Here is a 23002-nt window from a genome sequence, read left to right on the forward strand (position 1 = left end):
CCTGATGATTTCCTCCGCAGTCCCAAATGTACTTAGTCTCACATTTTCTTTTTTGTTTCCCACTCATTTTATTCAATAATAAGTACAAAAACAAACAAACAAACTACATAACTCTGCTTCTCAAAATGGAACTGTTGGTTGGTAAGCCACGGCAGCAGGCAATTTCTAGAAATCTTCATTTGTCAGCTGATGAAAAAAATCTGAATTTGGCCTATGAAAGGCTGTTTTAGAGTATCAGTGTACAATGCATGAACATATGGGTTGCACCAGCAAAGCCCAATACAGGAAAAACAGTACACTGTTAACAGGCTTCTCTCCATCTTCACTTATGCCCTTTGATCCGGTTTCCACATTAGCAGCAGAGTGATCTTCCAACTGCAAACCAGTTCACGCATTTCCTTGTTTAAAATTCTTCTTTATCCACTGTTTCCTCTATGGGATAAAATCCAACCTTAGCATGGGCTACAGAGCCACGCATTACCTGGTCTTGGGAAACAACACTTCATATATTTCTCCTGGTAACCAATACTTTAATAAGCCTGTATTCCTTAAATGGGTAATGTTATTTCATTTGTGTCCTCACATATGTGGTTTATGTCAGGAATTGCTTTCCTCTCATTTCCTGCTTGATTGATTTCTAGTTATCCTTCAAGACTGCTAAAATGTCAGATCCTCTGGGAAACCTTTCCTTATTTCCTTGGCAAGATTCAGGTACTCTCTACCTTTTATGCTATGACAGTATTCTATACACACTTCTACCATAAGTACTCCTCACGTAACATTTTAAATGTTTCCTTTACATACCTGTCTCCACCAGAGTGTGAACACACAAAGTCAGGATTTTATTATATTCATCTTAGTGTAACACAAAGCTGGTACTCAGCTAACCAACATTTAAACGCTAACAGAATAATTTGAAAAATGAAAGATTTTGGATAGCAAATATCGGTTTATTTCCATTTTAGCATTTCCCACTATTAACACACTGACGTCTGCCTACCAAAGAGTAAAAGATAGCTGAAGTCTTACTAAGACATACTGTGTATTAATAATAATACAGATCAACATAGTATTTACATATTTTTTCAAATACCTACTACTCTAAAGTTTATACCTCTACCAGTCATATTTCTGAGCTAAGGCAACTCAGAAAATAAATTCCTGGAGGTCACTTTACTGTATACAATATGTACTGTAGTGTGGAAATTCAGGGCATGACATTAAACAGTAGCTGTTAATCCAAAGTGATTTAAAAAAACAACAGCCGAGTTATATTACCTAGCTAATGTCTGCAGGTAGAGACAAGGCATTTTAACCGGAAGATCCTCAGAAATGCCCTCTTTCACGCTGGGAAGTTGAGACTGGAATGGCTTTGTAGGATGGTAACACAGAATGCTTGGTTCGGCCGCGCTGCTCAGGGACAGCAGGAAGAGGGCGTTGGCTTTAATCACTTGGTGAGCTTCCATAGTGGGCAACGCACGGGGCGTCTTGACTTGCATTGGCTTCCTCCTAGATTGTTTGACCTGGAAAGGAAATTTGTAGGGATCTTTTCCTACTTCTACTCAAATTTTAAATTTCTTAACCTAAATGTTTCGAATTTCCAATAAAAATTATTCAACACTGTAGAACTGCTTTAAAATAATAATAGTGATTCCCAATAACAACATTCACTTCATGCTTCTCCTGAACTTATTAAAACTAATAGCAAACTATATTTTTCTCTTTCCTTGGGAAAGTTAAAAAAACTAAGTAGTAAAATCTAAATGTAGTTATCTAAATAAAAGAGTAAATAATCTGTGTGTGCGTGTGTGTGTGTGTGTGTGTGTGTGTGTGTATTTGGCAAATATTTTTAGCTAGGTGTGTCACTAGTGTGAATGATCCTGACTTTCCATGAGTCCTCAACATAATTAAGGATTAAGAAAAAGAGAGAGGAGATAAAGAGTAGAAAAAGAAAAGGAAAAAGAGAAAGAGAGAGTTAAGAGAGATAAAGGTGAAGAGGGAAAGCTATATACATGTGTAGAATAGCAGACAAATTAATAATAAAAAATTACGCAGTAAACATCTGTCAATAAGGTATGTATGCTACAGGAGAGTTGTTTTGTGTTATCCCAAGATGTAATTTGTTTTTGTACTTAAAAACAGCTGACCTCGTACATAAATTAAATTTATATATTATTCCTGTTATGAAGGCTGATCTTTAATATCAATTATGTGGAGTTGTCTGATAATATGATCATAAAAAGAGATTTTTATAAGGTTTATCCTTATCACTAACAGCATAGCCAGAACAAAATAAAAATACCTTCTCCCTTGCAGCAGCCTGTTTTTCACGGAGGTATTTTTCTCTACAGCGATCACACACCAGGTACCACGTGCTTCCCCCTATGCCACCATCACCACAGTTACCAGCCCATCCTCCACAAAAATGCCCAATGCTATTGTAACCTTGTCCACCAGCATACCGGCCACAACCTTGAAGTAAGAACATAAATAAAAATTTAACACTTTAAGTGTCCTTAATAGTTTGCTCCTTGCCACCTGTACATAAATGACGGCTTTTCCTTCTCAAAGTAAGCAAAATACTGAAGCAAATATGTAACCGCCACCTGGGCTGTTAATTAATATCAGCAAAATTGCAGGTGTAACCAAAAGTAATCAAGTAAATGATGCCTAAAATACTGACGATACTCTATACAGGCAGATGAGAAGAACTGTTAAGATATGGGTACATTTAGATTTATTTAAGTATGCTAAAAAAATTGGAGAAGACAGGTATTAGGTATAATACACTCTGTGAGAATAATATATTTTACAAATCATGTATTTTACAAAAGGTTGCAGTGTAATATGTAGGAAGAGAAAAACATTTACCCAAATCCATAACAAGTGAGTTTTGGAATATTAATTGTTACAGAAATCGTTACATTTACCTAAAACATAAAACTGTCTTCTGATGAAACAGTTAATATCTCTTCCACAGGAAAATGCCCAAAGAAATCAGTATAATCTAATTGAATTTGTAATTCTGAACAGGAAAACAATACAATCAAAGGAGACCTAATGTTGCAATCTTTCCTGTGTGAATGGACACGTCCTTATTTCTATTGTGTGAGACACCTTAACAGCATCCTTTGGGTAACACATAAAATATTTTAAAAGTTAATGTGATACATTAAAATGAAATAGTACTAGATTGCCTTACCACCATACTATTAGATTTCTTTACCTATTTTTCATGAACCCTATACTGTATTGATAAAGCACTTTAAAAATTACATTGTAAGACACTATAAATTCTGGGCAAACGTTTCCCTGTACTTTAACATAATTCATGGAACAGCTTAAGTCAAAGTGACCTAATTTGTTTTTCTACACAAAGTACTTACATATATTCAATAACATCACTTACCTGGGTGAGCCTGTCTCATGTGGTATGTCACTGGGTATGGATGTGACTCTCCACAGAGCTCACAGATGGTGTCTTTCTCTGGTCCTCCTACCGCCAGCTGGGCCATTTCACCAAACAAATTACCTCTGGGCCGAACTTCTGTCTTTTCCTTTTTCTTTTTTTCTTTTTTGGCCTTTTTATTCTCTTTCTCACACTCTTTCTTTTTAAGGACTGCACAAGAACCAGGACTTGGAAAAATCATATTCTGGGACGCTGCTTTGATAGTAGCCAAAGAGATGTCTTCCCAAAAAGCCACTAAATGCTGCAGAGTCAGGGGAAGAGGAGACTTAGACTTCATCGGGTGATGCATGGACATTTCAAAAGTGGCCTCAGTTTTCCCGTCTTCACATTTTTCATGCAGGGGAGGTTCCTTAAGCATAGACAATACCTTATTTTTGTTGATACTACCCATTTTAGATATATCTGGTCCATGAGGTGCAATGTTAAACATATTCAGTGCAGATGATATTTCCAATGAGTGTCTGTTTTTTAATTTGGTTTCCTTTTCTTCTGAAGGCTGCTGGCTGCTTAAACTACTTCGTATAGGAGCATGTTCTTTGGAAAGTTCAGGATTAAATTTTAAGAAAGAAGAACAAGCCATTGCATCGTGTACTATGCCTTCGTGCCACAGGAAAGAGGCAAAGACGGCTCTGGCACACTCAGCCACGGAAGGGGACATGGCTTGCTTGGCTGGCTCTAAAGGTTTGGATCCATCTCCTTTGAAGAGGAAGCTAGATTTCTCCTTCTTGGGCCTGGTGTGCCTATTAGCACATTTCCGACTTGTTTTGGGGGATGCTCTCGTTTCCTGTTCATCTTTCAGTGGTGCTTTTCCTATGCTGAAATGAACTTTATTCGGACCTTCATCCACACTCTTAAACTCACCGCTTTCATCACAGGTGCTGTCTGTTAGGCTATTCGTTTTTAAAGTACTTGAAGTGCAGACTTCAACCACCTCACTGTGGAGGTTTTCTTGTACCACGTGGGGAGAAGGAGCTCTATTTTCGGATCCAGGGGAGTCTTTAGAATCCTTTGGTACTGGTTTTGGTTTCGGTGATGTTGATCGTCCCCTTAACGGCTCTGTGAGGGGCATTTTCTTCTTGCGGAGGGTATCCGGATCGAGGGTGTAAGAGTCCGATTTGGAACGTTCCCGAGGAGGATCAAGTCTCGTCTTAACAGGAGCAGCGCTTTTCTGAGGTAGACTTTTATCATGCGGCGAGGAGGACCGTGTAGAGCTAGCACTGGATGCGCCAGACCTGCTGGCTGGGAGGGTCTTTGGCTTAGGAGACGATGACCGAGAACCTGGTCCTGGGGATTCGGCTCTGAAGCTAGAAGACATCTTCCCATCAGACTTTAGTGTCTGCAAGGTGTTATGGTTGGGGGATAACGACCTACTGTGAGAATCTGACCTCAACTTTGCAGCGTCGGATTTCAACATGAGAGATTCACTAGCCGACAGCCCTTCTGTACCTCTCTGCTTCTTCTGGTCAGCAGTAGTCCGGCTCATACGTCCATCGGGTTTCAGTGTTCTGCTGTGTTTGGAGGACAGTTCTGATTTTCCTGATGTACAGACGGGTCTAGAAGATGTTGAGACAGTCCCTCGGTCACCTGTATGGTCCATTTCATAGTGAAACTTGTTAATATAATTATAACTTACTGATGATTTAGCCACTAAACAATGAAATAAAAAAACACAGCTAAAAAAATTTGTATTGCTTGTCACAGACAAAAGTACTTCAAGAATAAAGAAAAAAGGGGGAATTCTCGTCAAATTTCTATTACATCATTTTATAATTCTAATATTCTAATGTTTGGATTAGAATAATTCATAATTAATGTATGAATGCCCTAAAGCTATTATTTAATTACATGTAATGCAGGCAGTCTGTTATCTGTAAAGAGGTTATGTTCTAAAAGCTTATTTAGTTCATAAGTTTAGCTGGTTAGAACTCAGAGCTTGAAGAAGAAAAATGGTGGGATCCTCAGAATTAGAATTACAAGTCTGAATTCTGGGGCCTTTCAACAGGGAGTCAGGAGAATAACAGAAACAAAAAAGGATAAAAAGAAAAATAATCTCGCTCTTTCCTAGGCAAAGCATTAGATGTTTCCACATGTTTCTACCACTTGTTTTCGGCATCCTGGCCTCATTCAGTGTCTCTCCTTCCTACTACTTCCTGCTTTCCTTTGAGGCCTTAGAGCCACAGGTCATCTTTGCTGTCCGTCCGTGGTACAACCTTCAAGATCATCTTTCCTCCCTAAAATCGAAACTTCTACCCTCAGTGCCAGTGATACTAGTTCATTGTTAGGAGGAAAGCAACCTGATTGAAGTGATTCAAGTGACATGAAAAACTGAAAATCCATAAACCTGGCTAGAAGCATTTATATTTTTTGAAAAAGGATACTTAGTAAATTGAGATGACTGGTTACACTGTAGTTCTTTCTTTTTCCTTTTTACAGGGATATGAACAAATGTGGATAAAGTAGAAACGTGTTTTGGGGCTTGCTTGCAATCTGTGTGTGTAGAGCCACAGCCTAGTTACCTATACGTCAAGAGAGCTCTGCCATGGCATCTGCCTCCTCATGGAAGGCCTGCAAGGGCTGGTATTTTTGCTCATTACTACACTCCACTGATGTCATGTCAAGAATGGGTCAGCATAGTAAGTGTTTTTGTTAAACGAGCAAACAATTTCCTATTTTCTTAGTTTCTTTCCCTTCTGCTAGTCACAAATCTTCAGATTCTCTGAAAACTCACTTTTTACTTTTATGGCTCCCATGGACACAGGGCAGAGGCGATAGCAGCCATTGTTGTGTGAGGGTCAGATTTTATAAACCAATGTACTGTATTTGGTAGAATCAAGAATCAGCTTAGTCCTGGCCACTAATTTGGAGTGACTGACGTCTAGAGCACTAGCTTTCGTTATTACTCTGACAGCTGGAAATGCCTTCATCATCACGTTTATTTCATGAGCTGAACCATACATAATGCTGAATCTAGACAAATAAGCAGTAAATCTTTAATATTTGGCACCCCTCTCTCCACAAGATTAATTCGTGGATTGAAAGAGGTTTGCTTTGTAATTAATGATGCACAACTCCTCATAAAGGAAATCTCCACTGTGACTGGCTAAACAATTGAATCTTCCAAATATCAGGAACACCACCTGTCATATGCTTGCAAAAATGTTTGTTATATAGAGAGGGCCAGAGAGTATGGGCAGCTGTATACCTTATTTCTATGCTTCAGGTAACGGTGAATATTTTTTTAAGATCTGTAAGTGGTGACAGCTGAATACCTGTTGGAGTCTAGGCACATAAATAATGCAAAATTATTTCTTCCCAAGATGTCGGATTACAATTAAATCCTGCCGAAAAAATTTACTTTTCCAAAATATATTTCATATATTTTTAAAAAACAAATACGTCAAGTTAGTTAAGTGTGGTAAACCCACATACTAACTAACGGATGTTTTTCTTCTCCATTTGGGTTTCAAAAGTTTTGAGGCGTGCAGTAAGTGTTACTAAAAATGGTCATGTGGCTGCTTTAAGTATCAATAAATATCAACACAATTTGTTAAAAAGCTTTAGATCGTAAAAACTTTCACATTCCTCACTTAATTTTGTTTAACGTTTATCATATGTAAGTTTAAGCAATAATGGACACTTTTTTTAATCTCAAAAGATTCCAAAGAAAAAATAACACAGGACAGGATAAAAATTTAGTACATTCAAACATATTAGTAAAAATATTAAATATTAGGTATTCATTAATAACCTGCATATTTTTATGCCAAAATTATAAATAAAAGGTTACATAATACCACCCTATAATGTAATCATAATATAATACTCTACTGTAATATGATATGCCATAGTATATACTATAATATCAGGTTACACAAGACTATATACTACAGAGATCAGGTTCTATAATTATACTACAATATTATACAGTATCACTGTCAACTGTACAAAGGAGAAATGTAAAACTGTTTTACTCATTTCTAGGAATACAAGATTTTAAAAGTTTAATTAAACATTACACTAAGACAAAAATATGTGACTAGGTATCTACACTATTTTATAAGACCAGAGCATATTTTAAAATCGTCTGGCATTTTATCAATTGTCAATAGTTTAAACATTTCTAAGTTTAAAGTATTAAAACTAAGCAGCTAAGAAAATACTACAAGGAAGACTCATGCCAGACAGGACAGCCCTGAAAACTAAGGTAAAGTAAAGAATTCAATTATCAAACTGTTTCTCATGAAAAAACTAAAACAGGAAGATGATTTTTATATTACCTAACAGAAAAAATGAGTTGAAGACTAACCTGTCACATGAGATACTATATTCTTATAGATCACAACGTGCTTTATGGCTTACACATGTACCACCTCGTTCTGCTAATAATGGTGCTACAATTCCCCAAAGGCATTTATTTCTACATACTTATTTTATTTAATATCTCATATAGGTTTGAAATTAAGCAAGAGTTCTATTTAACCTACATATAGTAAACAGGCATATCAATTAGAATAATCAATATTGAACAGATACATCACAAATTACCCCAAAATATCAAATTTTAAATAAAATTATAAACTTTAATCTTAAATGGAATGAGATGAAAATGACTGAGGTGAACTAAAACTTCTTTCTTGAAACCTCCTAGGTTTATTAAGAATGGCCCATCCGTGAAGGCACGCATACCCACCCTTCAGTTTGTGAGACAGAGATGAGAGAGCAGAGGCAGGCCCAGCTACACCATAAGTTTTGTAAATGCGCTCACGAGAAGCAAGGTTGCGAGATGGAGATTCTACAGTGGAAAACATTGGCAAAGAAGCAGCACAGATTCAATGGAAAAAAAATTTAGCAGAGAACACAAGCAGAAACAAAGCATTTCAAATGGTATGCGCGACTACTAACTTATTAAAAAGTTTATATTCTGCTAAATTTGCCAGCAAGTTTATTATTTCTCTAAAATTAAAAACTGAATACAAAGGTCAAATTAATTAACTTAGACTAATAACGACAGCGCCAAATGTGTTAGCCTAAAAGTTAAATAACATTCATAGCACTGATAAATCAAATTTGAGCATTTCTTTTCAGACTAATATTTCTTTAACTCAGTTTTCTTTAATTTGGTGCTCACTTACTTATAAATGAAAGTTTATAAGTAATTTTTTTTTTGTAAATAGTGGGAGATAAAGAGATGTTACTTACAGTTTAACCTATTGTCACCTGGTTTTCTGTATGGACACATGACTATAATTTTTCCAGTATGTATCTCAGAATGGACCCAAGTTGACATTTATGGTCAACTACTTTTCTGAGTCCATCCTCAGTAAAAAATGTCAGTGCTAATCCCAATATTTAGTGTTTGTTTTGTCGATCTTATTACTGAGATACCAAATTCTGTTTATAAAAAGTCTCACAACACAAACAAAGCAAAAAAGATTTACAAGTCACTGAAAATGTCAGACACATTAATGATTCACCATGCAGAAAATGAAGTACTTAAAGTTTAAAAAAATTATCTTTCTTCAAAAAATTAACAGAACCTTTAAAGTGGTCTTTCAAAAGCAGTATGTTAAAAAAAAAAAACAACTCTATCTAAATCTGAAAATAAATCCACTATTTAAAATTTTAATTCATGGCAATGAAAATAAATGTAATCAAGTGAGCTGAAATAAATTCAGGTAATAAGGAGATAACTTTCTTAACATTATTGAAATTAAAAAAATGAATACAACACACACTTTTCTCAAAACAGAAAAAAGTTAATAGTTGACTGATTCATTACTATGGCCAAGATTAAAGATGAACTATTCATAAAACCAGGAATCCTTCCATATAAGGTACTGAGTATGTATTACGTGTCAGACATTGTCCTAGGAATTGAGCATAAGATGATGAACAGAAATGAAGTCCCTACTCTTATGGAACTTATCTTCCAGTAAAAGGAGAGAGACAATGAACAAATACACCCTAGATGGAGCGGTGATAAACCTGAGAGTAATAAGCACGCAGATTTTGGGTAATACTCCATGCCTGGATAAGACAACTTAGGTAGCAAGGCCTAGAAGAGACCAAACCCCTGGGACAGTCCTAGGAATACAGAATAGAGGAGGATGTAGAAAAGAGATTGGACATGAACAGCCGAGGTTGGAGATATCCAGCAGGCAAAGGAAGAAGGTGTTTCAAGGAAAAGAGAAAGATCAATCCTGTCAAACACTGCCAACAGAGCAAGTAAAATGAAATCTTAGAACTGACAGTTGAACTTAGCAAAACAAAAGTCAAAAACTGAATAGTGCAATTTCTGTGGATAAGGACAACTGCAAATACCCCCTGTAGTTGGTTCAAGAGAGAATGGTAGGAGTGGATGGAGGGATGGAGACACGTGCCAATGTTAAAATTTTAATATTTTTGAGCATTCTTCTTTTTAAAGTGTGTAAAACTCAAAGGCACCAGGAACTGCAAAATGAGGTCTTATGCTATTTCAATCTCATCTAATACTTACTCTGCAACTCTCACTGAAAATGTCAGTTAGGAGAGTGCCAGCTTTTGATTGGAATTCAAGGACGATTCAAACTGCCAATGTAAGGATACAGTCTCGTAGCTTGGTCACTAAAATCTGTGAAGACTGGGTTTAGCAGGAGGACACAGGAGCAGGAAATCAGATACTATCTTAATTAAAAGCACCCGTAACATAAATGTACAAAACTACACGGACACTTCTTAGATAGGATGTTAGAGGTTTAAGGACAAACTCCTGGAAAAAGTTTTGAAGCCAAATCATCCTTAAAGTCTTTCCAATATGTTACAAAACCTAAAGAGACTGGAGTCCTAGGTATGATTCAGAGTGAATAAGATGAAAGAAACATCTTTTGAAAGTCTACAAAAGGTTACTGTTAAATGCCTAAGTACAGTAAGCTGTGATTTCACACAACACTTGTTCTAGACATTTAATTTTCACAAGCTCATGTTCAAAATACTTTGAAATAGTTAACTTTTTAAAAGATTTATATCTTTCAATTTAAAAAGGGAAGTAATCCTTAAGAGATACTTTGCTATCTATGCACAGAAGAAAAAACTGATCAACTTTTAGACATCTGATGAAGATTAATCATGCTCCTTTTTACCTTGCTTTATAGATAAAACAATCAATTATTAAATTAATGTCTGCAGAATTTTGATTTTTTTTGTCATAATATAGTTAACTAAGGAGAATAATGTTTAAAACAATATAAAAAGCTGGAATTTTTCCTCCAGTACTCATTTGAAGTCAACGTTGTTTGTTTGGTATAAAGTATCCCCTTATTAACAAAACGGTTCTTTACATGTCATTTATTCTTTGTTTTCTTTGTTTTAAATCCCGAGTATCAAGTTCCCTGGGGTACTTCATTCATTCTCTGGTCACAGAAACTCTAAGCTCATTGTAAATTGTATTTAAAAAAATTATTCCCTAGGCTAATGATAATAATAAAACAGTATAACTTTTCTTTTTAATAAAGAAAGCATTCTCATTTCAGTTGGACAAAGACAAATTGTGGTTTTGCTGTATCAGGACCTTGACCTTGCTATTGGGACAATACACTGGAAGAATCAAGGCACCTGTCACCATCTGGTGGCAGTACTCAAAACTGCAGTTCTGAGATTTAGAAAGGGGCGTATACTCTTTCAGGTTTGAGTCGACAATGAAGTAATGATCTTCTTCATCCATTCATCTGTTGATGGCACTTAGGTTGCTTCCATACCTTGGCAATTATAAACAATGCCGCTATGAACACTGGAGTGCGTGTATCTTTTCGAGTAAGTGTTTTCATTTTCTTCGGATTATACCCCGTGAATTTGCATTTAAAGCTGTCAGTCCAGGCAGCTGCTGGCTAGAGGACGTAATTATCATCACTATCACCTTATTCTAAATCCTCCAAAACATCAATAGACAGACAGATGTGGGAATAATACTTATACTTAATTGTACTTATTTCTTATCTGCATGTTGTTTGGTTGCTCACGTCTTTTGGCCAGGGTGAAGGTATAGTTCATATATTGTCTCCTCAATAACCAATAAACTAGTTTTTTATATTTTTAAAAATAAATAGTTTTAAAATAAGTAATTTCCAGAATAACTGAATTATAAGTTAAGCTTAACCATTTACTGCGTGTGTTAAGAGTCTATTTGTCAAAATATCTGTAGTATTATTCAGAGAAGAATGCAAATGTACAATTACCAGGGTTTAAATTGAGTGAAGAAAGTCAGAAACACTGTTCCTGTCATTCTACTGTAAACTTGAAAAAATGTTATTATCATTGTGTGTGAAGGATCTATAGAATTAGGTTTCTTTCTATATCTTAAAAAATATATACACACATAAATGTAGATATGTATAAGCACTAACAGAATGTGGAATCCTACTAAATGTATCAGAAGAAAAAGAGCTTAAGACACAGAATAGGAACTAAAATTTACTTATATAAATGTTAGTATACTAAATGAATTATAAAAGAATGACAGCTAGAACAAAATTTCCAACTTAAGGCTAAAACAGAAATAAGCTTTTCACTAGAATATAACATTCATCCATATGATACAAATGCAGAAAGGAAGATGGATGAAAATCTGTAATGATGTATTTTCAAACTGTCAGTCAACAATGCCATCTTCAGTTACAGAAATGCTAAGTATGTTTCCCACATTCAAATTGTATTACAGCTTATTGGAGGCTAAGTTACCCAACTGAACTCATTTTTTCTTAAAATCTGCTTTTTATCCTGTGTATTGGCATTAGGTAAGCATATAATCTTTCAAAACAAAGACAGAAAACTGGACGCCATTCTAGACTGGCTCCTTCAACTGTGATTAGCAAGTCCTGTACAATTTTACTGCCTACGTGTTTCTAAACTTGTCCCTTCTTCTATACGTTCCACTGTAATTTATCTTAGTATAAGCCCTACTCAGCTCTTCTCTGGAATCCCTGCCTCTAACGCTCTCCCTTTCTCCAGAACCTTTTTCATAATATTTTTAGTTACCTATCACAAATGTAAGACTGAGCCTATCATTCTTTTTGTTTAAAATTCTGCAGAACTATATATGCCTTCATCTGCTCCCTCCATTTTACTCACTTTACTCACAGGATAAAGTCTAAACTACTAAGAGTGGCTTACAAGACCCTTCATGATGTGGCCCCACCCTCTCTAGTGTAAGAAACCGCCACTAGGACACTAACACTCTAAGCTACAAACGTGTTAAGTTTCTCAAGTGAATCATGTTTCCTAACATAATCTAATGAGTTGACTCATTTGAAGTGGTTAAAATGGTGCCTGTTATGCGGTAAATGACTGCCATGTGTTAGCGATCACCATTTCATATCTTCTCTTTCCTCAAACCACCAACACTTTCCCCATGCTAACTCTGAGCTGATGATGGCTTCCTATTTTACTGAGAAAACAAACAAAACAAAAAACAAATGGACAACATTCTCAAGCTGCTAACACTACACATTCTTTCCTCTCCTTTTATGATGGATCACCTATTTCTGCTCCTACTTGGCCAAGCTTTCCCCTTTGTGCTACATCCCATCCCCTCTCCCACGGATGAATACTGTTCCAGCAATCCTCCCCTCTCTCCTGCACCGGCAACTTTTCTCTCTATTGGATCATTCTCATTAAAAAACAACCCTGATGTTACCTTTTCCCCATGAAAAACCAAACCAAACAAAAATCTCTCCAGATCTCACATCCTCTGCCCTGGTTTCACTTTATGTGTTTTCCTTCCCTTTACAGTAAAACTTGACAAATTTATCTATAATAACTGCCTCCAATTTCTCTTCCCCCCTTTCTCTTGAACCCACTCTAATGGAGCTTTGGCATCTCATCCGACTAGAGCTGCTCTCATCAAGATCATCAGTGGCCTCCACGTTGCTAAATCCAATGGTCCATTCTCAATCCTCACTTTACCTGACCCATCAGCAACACCTGATACAGCTTGTCACTATTTCCTTGAAATACTTTCTTCACTTGGCTTCCAGAAACACCATACTGACTCGGCTTTCCTCCTATTTCTATGGCCACTTGTCAGTCTCTTTGGCTGATTTCTCCTCCTCTCTCCCATGTCTAAACCCTGAAGTGCCCCAGCACTCAGTCTTTAGGCATCTTCTCTTTTCTCCCTATACCTACTTTCCTGCTGCTTTAATCCACCCTTAGGGCAACTCTCAAATTATTCTGCTATAAGCCAGAGAACTCCCAACTATGTGCCCTTGCCCAGACAGTTCCCATGAACTCCAGGGTCTTACATCGATCTCAACTTGATATCTCCACTGGACTTAAAAGGAACCTCAAACTTAACATATCTGATCATTTGCAAACACAGTGACAATTATTCCTATCCCTGTACCATGCCCCTTTGCAGCAACTCTAATCAAGAAGTGAAGTCTATTTCTCCATCCTTGAACATAAGTGTCCTGCTTTGACCAACAGAGTATGGCATATGTGATGCTGTGTCAGCGTCAAGCCTAAGCCTCAAAAGACTGTGCATGCTTTTGTTTTCGCAGAATCCTGCAATGTCCATGCAAACAAACCCAGGTTAGCCCAGTGAATGACAAGAGATATTTGGCCTAGTCACCCTTTTCATGCCAGCCAATCCCCAAGGAAAAAATACCTGGCTGACCTATAGATGCATGAAGGATCCCAGGCAAGATCACAACAACTACCCAGCTGAACCCAGCTTACTCTGCTAACCTACAGAATTGTGAGCGAAAGAGTGCTTGTTTTAAGTCATTACGTTTTGGGGTGGTTTGTTATGCAACAGTAGCTTACCAATATAATGTCCAAAATTAAGCCTTTGTTATTGCCCTCCAGACCCAGTTCTCCTACAGTCCCCAAATTAAATGGAAATTACATTCTTCCAAATGCCTAGGCAAAAATCTTAGATTTGCCCTCCACTATTTTGGTATTCTCATTGCTTATTCAATCTTTAGGCAAATCCTGTCGATTCCCCTTCAAAATATATCCAGTATTCCATGATTTAATACCATCTCTTAGGCTACTACTCTGCTAAAGCCACCATCATATCTCACCTGGATTACTATGAAAGCCTCCCAAACTGGACTCTTTGCATGACCAGTACTTAGAAGAGTGCCTGACATGTAGATAGTGGTCAATAAATATTTTTGAGTCAATGGATCCCCAAAACTTAGCTCATGCTATTCTTAGAGAGGAAATACACCTGTAACCTCCTTCCCCACCCCCACTGCTGCCTGATAAATTCCTGTGAGTCCTTCAACACTCTGATTAGGGGCCATCTCTTTATCTAATGCCTTCTCTAATCTTTCCTAGCTGAGTCAGCAGCGTCTTCTCCTATGTTTCCAATGCATCCTGTGAATATTGCTCCTGCAGACTTAAAATAATACCATCATTTTTTTCAACATGGCCGCCTTCCTCAGTATTCCAAAAGCCCTTCAAGATCAGTGATAATATTTTCTTTACGTTATTGCTCCCTATAGCCTAGCGTAGACTAGATATTTAACAAACGCAGGTAAATAAATGATGGAAGAATAAATGACCCATCTGAAGAAAAATGGTAATAAAGGGTGGAATAAATTTAGTAGCCAGTAAGGAGATGGGAGCAAAGGGAGAGACAAAAGGTCAGATCTGGTCAGGAGGAAGCAAACAGATGCACTCAGGCACACTGTCTCATAAACAACAGCAGCGTTCTCTGTGGTCTAAATTCCTCGGATGAAGTGAGGACTGATGAAGAGGGAAAGGAACATGGGTCAAAGCTTTCCTACCACAGAGAAGATGGAGACACTGAGTCAAGATAAATTCTGGCCCATGACTGAAATGACAAGGATTTGTAGGGATGCTAGAGATGTTAGAGCCCAAACTGAAATAAATATATTGGCCATTGTGACAGACGCTATCGGTTCAAGTATGAAAAATTTTACTGCACTTGACTATTTGATTTTACGAAATCTTTGTTGATATCATCCTTTAATTTTCCTTAACAAAAATTATAAAGAGGAAAAGGGTATGAGAAATCAGCTTAGTGTCACAAAACTAACTGAAGGGAGAAAAGAGATTAAAACACAGGTCTCGGGCTTCCCTGGTGGCCCAGTGGTTGAGAGTCCGCCTGCCGATGCAGGGGGACACGGGTTCGTGACCGGGTCTGGGAAGATCCCACATGCCGCGGAGCGGCTGGGCCCGTGAGCCATGGCTGCTAAGCCTGCGCGCCCGGAGCCTGTGCTACGCAACGGGAGAGGCCACAGCAGTGAGAAGCCCGCGTACCGCAAAAACAAAAACAAAAACAAAAACAAAAAAAACCACAGGTCTCCTTCCCAAGTCAAGGGCTCCATCCATGCCACAGCTCACACCAGGCAAGCAAATAAGTAGACAGATTCTGGGCTGGGATTATAATCCAGGATAAAAATGAAGTCTAAGTCTTAGGAAAAAACCGGGCTTTTATACTGATATTCATACTAACATCTGAATGTAGTGTTACCATATGAAGAATTAATCTCAAAGCAAATAATGAAGTTAAGCTGTGAAAATGTACTGAGGAGTAGCTAGGAAACCTCATTTGTGCCTTTCCTGCAACTCACTCCACAGAGAATAGACTGCTCTCTCTGAGACTGTGATTTCCTCCAGTTTTCCTTGGAGCATGAGAGATGTTAAATGTTTGCATCAAAAGGCAATATCAATACCAACAGATAACGTTTATTAGGCACCTCATTTTATAGATGAGGTAAAAAGGGCTCAGATGCATCAAGTAACTTAACTAAATAAGTGGCTGGAAAGGAAATCTGAGCTTAATGTCTTTCCGTCACTACATCTTTATAAGCTAAGTAAGTAAACACAGTGCTTTAGTATATGTTAGTGCCAATATGCATGCAGATACTCAGGTGGACTCTTTTGTCACATTTAGCAAACGTTTTGTCTCATTTGAGAATGTGATTATGGGTACAACAGAAAAACTCGCTGCAAAGTAACCTAGAGCTCTCACATCTGGGCTTGAAAGTACGACATACTTTGATATATATATTATATGTTTACATATTTAAAATCTCTGGGAGAATCGTAAACTGTCTTAATGTTCTATTTACCATTTTTTTCTACAAAAAAAAAATCAAATTATTTAGCTCCTTGGACAGTAGCTAGAAAATGTTTATATTAAACAGAGTCATGTGAAATACAGTTTTTCGTCTGGAGGATCTTTCGTAAAATTCCATCAGTATAAACTCAGAATTATTAGACATCACATCATCACATTACAGTTAAATTTAATTACTACTGAAGTATTCTTCCTCTATTTTGAAGATGTACTCTGAGTAAAGACAGGAATGTCAACCATAAGATAACAAGAAACACATGATCTTAAACTCATAGTTTACACTGAAGAAATGATCATCTTAGGCATTTACAGTCAATAAATACTCCCTGAATGCTTATGATGTATAAGATATTGTCAGAGGATATGGGACAAATAAAATGATGCTTTCAAAAGAAATGAGGGAAGATAATGAAAATACAGAATGTAATATTCTTAAAAGAAAGCGGGCACCTATATCATTCCCCACCTCAGTCCACTACAAACTTACTGCCAAATTGCTTACCAATTCTAAAACCTACATAAATACTTTTGAAATAAAAAAGTAAATTATGGAACAGTAAAGGAAAAGTTTATATACACATCTCTCTTCTCTCTCATGCCTTTGCACACATATAAATATGGTAAGACAAGGAAGATGTGTGACTTTTATTTCTATAATTATTCTATTTCACTAGAATAACAGGTGAAGTAATTTGTATGTATATATGTATGTGTGCATGTATAAAATAATTTTGCAACTTAAAAAAATTACCAAATGAATTTAATGTGCCAGATTATTTTCAATTCCAAAGATTAATTAAAAAAAAAAAAAACCCTATGCTTCAGGGGAAAAAAAACCTAAAGAAATACTGATTAATAATGCTCATAAAGTTGACATGTGGAGCAGTTTATGTATGTCCCTACTTTATGTATGTCATCTACTTAGCTGGGAACTTGAGTTACAGTATTTAGGAAACCTTTTCCTTTTAAACCATGCTACATTCTTAAACTATGAAGGGGAAAATAACCAATCCAAACAAAGCTAATACTCTGGATGCTAGAACCAAATGGAAACAGAAATTTAAAAACTATATATTAAAGAACAAATTTTTACATTATTTATTAGTAGGCAAAGCTAGATATTTAAAAACATGGCCTCCTTTGTAGTCAGGAGAACTGGGCTCATGTTCTGACTCTACCATTTACTATGTCTATTTCTAGGGCATACCATTTATCCTCTTTAAGCCTCCTTTTCCTTAACTGTAAAATGGAGACATTATCTCAAATGAGGATGTACTAAAGTGCTCAAGGACAGTAGTAAGTACATAGTGGTGACTTATCAGAATAAGCAAGAACTAGTAAATACAGTCTTCTATACATAATATTTTATTCAATATTTTAGAATCACAAAAGTGTAAGACAAAAATGCTTCTCATTTTACTAATTAGTAAAGGGAAGTTCAGTATAAATAAGCCATCTTCTAAAGCAAGATGAAATGCTAGTGTGATGGACGGCAGTGAAATTCAGGAAAGAACATCTTACTCAGGTAGTTTTAACTCTGCCATATTTAATTTTCCTATGATGTAATTACTACAATTCTAATATATCTATAAAACGTTAAACTATTTTTAGATTCCATACTTGTTTTTAGTTGTGCTAAAGATTAATTAAGCCTTCTGGTTTCTGGAATTGGGTAGTCAAACTTCAGTGATATTCTGCTGAGAATGAGAAGTCTGTATCATTGGAGTACACGCAAGTAATGATTCAGAAAACTGGTAATTTTGAGACATTTCTAGGCCACGATTTCAAATTTGCTCCAAGATGGTGGTAAAGGAAGTGGTGGTACTGATAACACTTAGACACAATATGAACAAAATTATATTGACACAGTGTCAGTTAGAAACCTATTATCCTTGAAGAGAGGCAAATCTGATTTTCTTATGGTCTTTACATTTTGTTTTACAATATTTTATTAAGTAATTTGGTAAAATAAAAACAGTAATTATACATTGTTTTAGAGACGTTTTCGAGAAGACTTGCAATAACCCTTTAGGTAGAACAAAACGGTTCTTATTCCTTAGTTCTCTTGTCTGCTGCCACTATGACATTATCAGGGTAATTTCTCTTTTACAATTTTATATTTAATATGAATTTTCTGCCTGGTTATGATGATTGTTTTCCCTTTTATTTCCTTGTCCTTACCTTTAAAACTTCCTGCAACCTGGGTACATCTAAATGTAAAGTGTCTGTCACTCCATTAAATGGGTAAACTAAGTCTTCACTTCTCTTTCATTCTTCTATAATGCTTATCAAGGAAGAAAAAACTGTTTCACACACATGACACTATTATGTTTCCTTGAAATTCTTCTTTCAAGAGACACTAAAGTGAATATTACACATGAACAGAGATGATTAACTAGAAATTGATACTACTTATATTTACAAACTAATTTCATTAATTGAACTTGCCTAATGTATAGCGCAAACCTAAAAAAGTTTATACACTCTTGTATACTCTTTTCCGAAGATAGGTAATAATATCATAATGAATAACATCATTTGCTAACTATACACTACCCTGGTTCCTAATAAAAACTAAACCAGCTGGCATTCTCTTCAGTAATCCTAATAATAGCTATAAAAGTATTTTTGTAGAAAAATAACTTAGATCTCAGTGTGGATGTATTTTACTAAAGTAAGGCGAAGAGGTCATGCATTTGAATTCAAACAAATGGGTGAACAAGCTGAGACTTCCAAAAACTCTCTCAATTCAGTGAGTGCGTTTATACACTGTATAGCCAATATGTGAACTGAAGGCCAAGAAGAGCATACTGTTGTCATACTAGGAGGTTTGAGAAGTTTACGGGGAAGCCTCAGGAGCTTATTAAGAAAAAAGAAGACTCAGGTAAATGTATTTGTTTTGGGTCTGTTTTCCAGATCAGTAATGAATTACTAACATGGATAAAGGGCTAGAACACTCCTAGAAGGCAGAACTGGAATCAACTGATTGGTTTAACTTATTAAGAACAGGAACAAGAACAACAACAACAAAAAGCAAGAGAAGAAACAACACTGTGAGAACATTTGGAAACCTAAGTTGCTCTACATTTCACGGACACCAAATTCACTTCAAAGAAACAAACAAACCTGCCCAGTACAGCCTCTCCTCCACCCACTGGTATAGTGAAATAGGCTCATTCTCTTGGGGCATCTCTAAGTAACAAAAATTCAGTGTAAAACAATGAAAGTTATCCTCATAACTGATGCTTACCATAGTCGTGCATATTATAAAATTTTTTTTAAATCAATGTTTTCGTAATATATTTTATAGTATGATTTGCTTATTCTGGAATTAGAATAGAAAACATAAAAGTCATATTTTAATAACTACACTTAAGAAAAAAATGTGATTAAAAACAAATGTCTTAGCTGCAGAATGTCTTAGGTCAGAATTAGCTTAAGTGCTTCAAAAATGTGGGAAGGGATAACGTCCTCATTAAATAAAACCACTTAGGTGAGTTGATAAATAATTAGTAACTGATAAACAACTCAGAACAAAGCTTCAGAAATGGTTTGATGAGGCAGGTAAGGCTGACAAGACTTACTCTGAAGCTGAGGCTGCTGGAAGGAAAGGGGCTGTCCGAACACAAATGGGCTGTGGACTAGGGAAGAGGGAGGTTTTGCAGCTTGATCAAAGATGGAAGGAGCTGGGAGATTGGGCCGTGACTGAATGGAATTCAATATGGCACTCAGTTGGTCACCTGCAGTGGGCAAAACAGTCAAAACTACAACTTGTTATTAATTAACATCCAAAATGGCAAAGTAAATGGTGCTTTATGACATTCAGATAAAGTTAAACACTAAATAAAACAATGCCAATTCAGAACTGTTGTGGAAGCTGGTGACTGTTATTCTCAAATTAGGGACCGAATGTTGTATGTTGTTTTAATAATGGAAGCACCCCAACAAATTTTATATAATGGCCCACTTACAAAAACAAATCCATTTAAATTCATATACAATATCTAGCAGCAGCATGAGAGAATACAGAGTCTATGAAGTAAGTATGATAAGTTGATTCAATACCATACAACTATAAAGGAAGATCTAAGTCGATGATGTCTTCTGTGCAGTACCTGACATTGACTATTATCACCCTGCCTCATACGCAGTACACTTCATGCAGAAAATATGCAAATAATATGAACAGTTCAATGTAGGACTGAAGGGAGGCAAAGTATATGTCATTAATTTAGTAATACATTTAGATTACAGTTATAAATTAATATTTTCTTTTTTAAAGTTGTTATTGCCAGAGAAATTATACATTTTTAAAAGCATGAACTCTTTTGCTCGGATAGGCAATGTAAAAATTTATAAAAGACCTATAAGAAAAAAGGGAATATGAGGTACCTTATTTGAATAGTATCTCAGACATGAATTCCGATACTTTCTTCAAAATTAAATACAAAGGACATTAACAGAAAAATACTTTTAAAAATAAGAAATGATATATTGGATGGATGATAGCTCCTTATTTATGAGAATATAAATATTAAGTAGCTTAAATGATGCTGAAGAAGAAGGGTTGGTGGGGGGGGGAACCGTATCCAGACTAGCTGATGCAGAAACTGGAAAACAGTACCTTTCCAGGAATATTTTCTAGATATAATAAAGTTTCATAAATAAAATTTTAAATGAAACACCAACAAGAAACAGATTAATATGGAAAGAACTGTGCACATAAGCTACATCTCTTCACTTAAAAAAATTAATGCTGCAGATTAGAAAAGGATTTTAGAGGTGATGAAGAATTTTATAAAATTGTTTTAAGGAAAAAGAATTTTTGCAAAAAACAACTGCTTGATGTTGGATAGCATAAAGAGTTAAAGAAAATGGGAACTACAATTAAAGGTAAGATAATAAATAAAGGTTAGATATATTTAATCGGATGAAAGTTTCTTAATATTTCTTCACTCCATCTAAATATTTTAAAAGCCTATTAAGAAGTACATGCTATTTTTGAACAATATTAGCAAAATCACTTTTAAAAAGTAATAGATTATTTCTAATTAATAACAAATGTTCTCAGCAATGTTTGTCTCTATTGAAAGTTGATTTTTATTCTTATGATGTTTTAACAAATTCTGTTTTAAAGACTGATTTAATGTGACAGCCACCAGTACAATTTAGACATTTTAGAGACCGAAAGCATACAATTTGAATTAAACATGGCTTTAAAACAGGTAACTATACAAGTATATAGTGGTAAGTAAACACTGAGATTTTAATTTAAGGACTGGGAGCGGCAGAAGGACAGGGACATGAAGAAAACACCACAAAGCATTTACCCTACTTAAGCATGAAGGTCTAGTTTAAGTTAGTTGAAATCTGAGCTACCAGAAATGAGCAAGCAGATAGTACCCAAGCCTGTAGGATAGAGCAACCCGATGTAGGAGGAAGAGCCAAAAAGAAATCTTGTAGCTAAGGCTTCCTTCTTAATAAAAATACTTTGTGGAAAGTAATAAAGGTATCAAACAGAAAGTGGTTTTACTTTAAATTGAATACTTCCTCTCTACTGATGTAATTCTGTATCTTGTTGACTATTTCATTATTTCACTTTGCTCTGCAAGTCAGGTATTAAAACAACTGTATTTGTGTCTGGAAATCAAATCTCATGAATTAGCTTAAATAACATTTTAAAGTAAAAGTATTTCCATGTAGGCCGTCTTCTCCTTCCTACCCATTGTCCAGCTATATGCTACCTTCTGACAATATCGTCGATTTTGAAGCTACGAGTTAGGAGCAGGTTCATAAGAAAGCATGTGAATGTGTCCAAATTTACATACAAATGGAATTTTGGATGAAATTCGAGCATAAATTACTCCAAAATAATTATTATTTGGACCGTCCATGACGCTGGTCTCTTCTAATTAATGCAACCGAAACAAGTTGTATACGTTTTATATCCATATGGCTTAGGGGTTTTGTTTTTCTTTTTACAATTTTTTGGTTTCATTATACATACCAAACCCAACGCTATCATTTCATGTCATTCGAAATTAACTAAGATAACTTGATTAGACATTGAAAACCACACATGTTTAATAAAGCTGATGTGCAATATTACTTAAAAATATTACTTAAAATATTTTGATTTTAAATGGATCATTTTGGAAAGTTCGTTTTTGCTCATTAACATTTAATAATAACCGGATGATAAAAGTTCCTCTACTGGATATAGTGACACAGAATCTTTATGATGTGAATTCAAAATGAGTGTCTACAAAATAAGAACAGGGTAAGCAAGAACTATAAACTTAAGCTAAAACGGGTAAAACCAATACTGTAGAAAGAACACTGTCGTAAACATTTTGATTGTTAGTTTTCTAGGAACAAACTTAAAGTTTTGTGGGTGAACAGTAATAAAAATGGTTATAAGAGAAGGTAATGAAGATATTACAGTTAGT

The 23002-nt window shown here is 35.7% G+C and overlaps 1 protein-coding gene across 1 annotated transcript in view; it reads right to left on the minus strand.

The window, feature by feature from the left end:
* The window catches only part of MYCBP2 (MYC binding protein 2), a 280943-nt gene that overhangs the window by 42088 nt on the left and 215853 nt on the right, over positions 1-23002 (minus strand). Inside the window, exons 56-58 of the mRNA XM_007466789.1 lie at positions 3410-5053; positions 2303-2472; positions 1279-1523 (exon numbers count right to left, since the gene is read on the minus strand). Coding sequence (XP_007466851.1) covers positions 1279-1523; positions 2303-2472; positions 3410-5053 — 2059 coding nt within the window. The remainder of the gene's footprint in view (positions 1-1278; positions 1524-2302; positions 2473-3409; positions 5054-23002) is intronic.

Source organism: Lipotes vexillifer, unplaced genomic scaffold (assembly GCF_000442215.2).
Source record: "Lipotes vexillifer unplaced genomic scaffold, Lipotes_vexillifer_v1.1 scaffold19, whole genome shotgun sequence".
Lineage (NCBI taxonomy): Eukaryota > Metazoa > Chordata > Mammalia > Artiodactyla > Lipotidae > Lipotes > Lipotes vexillifer.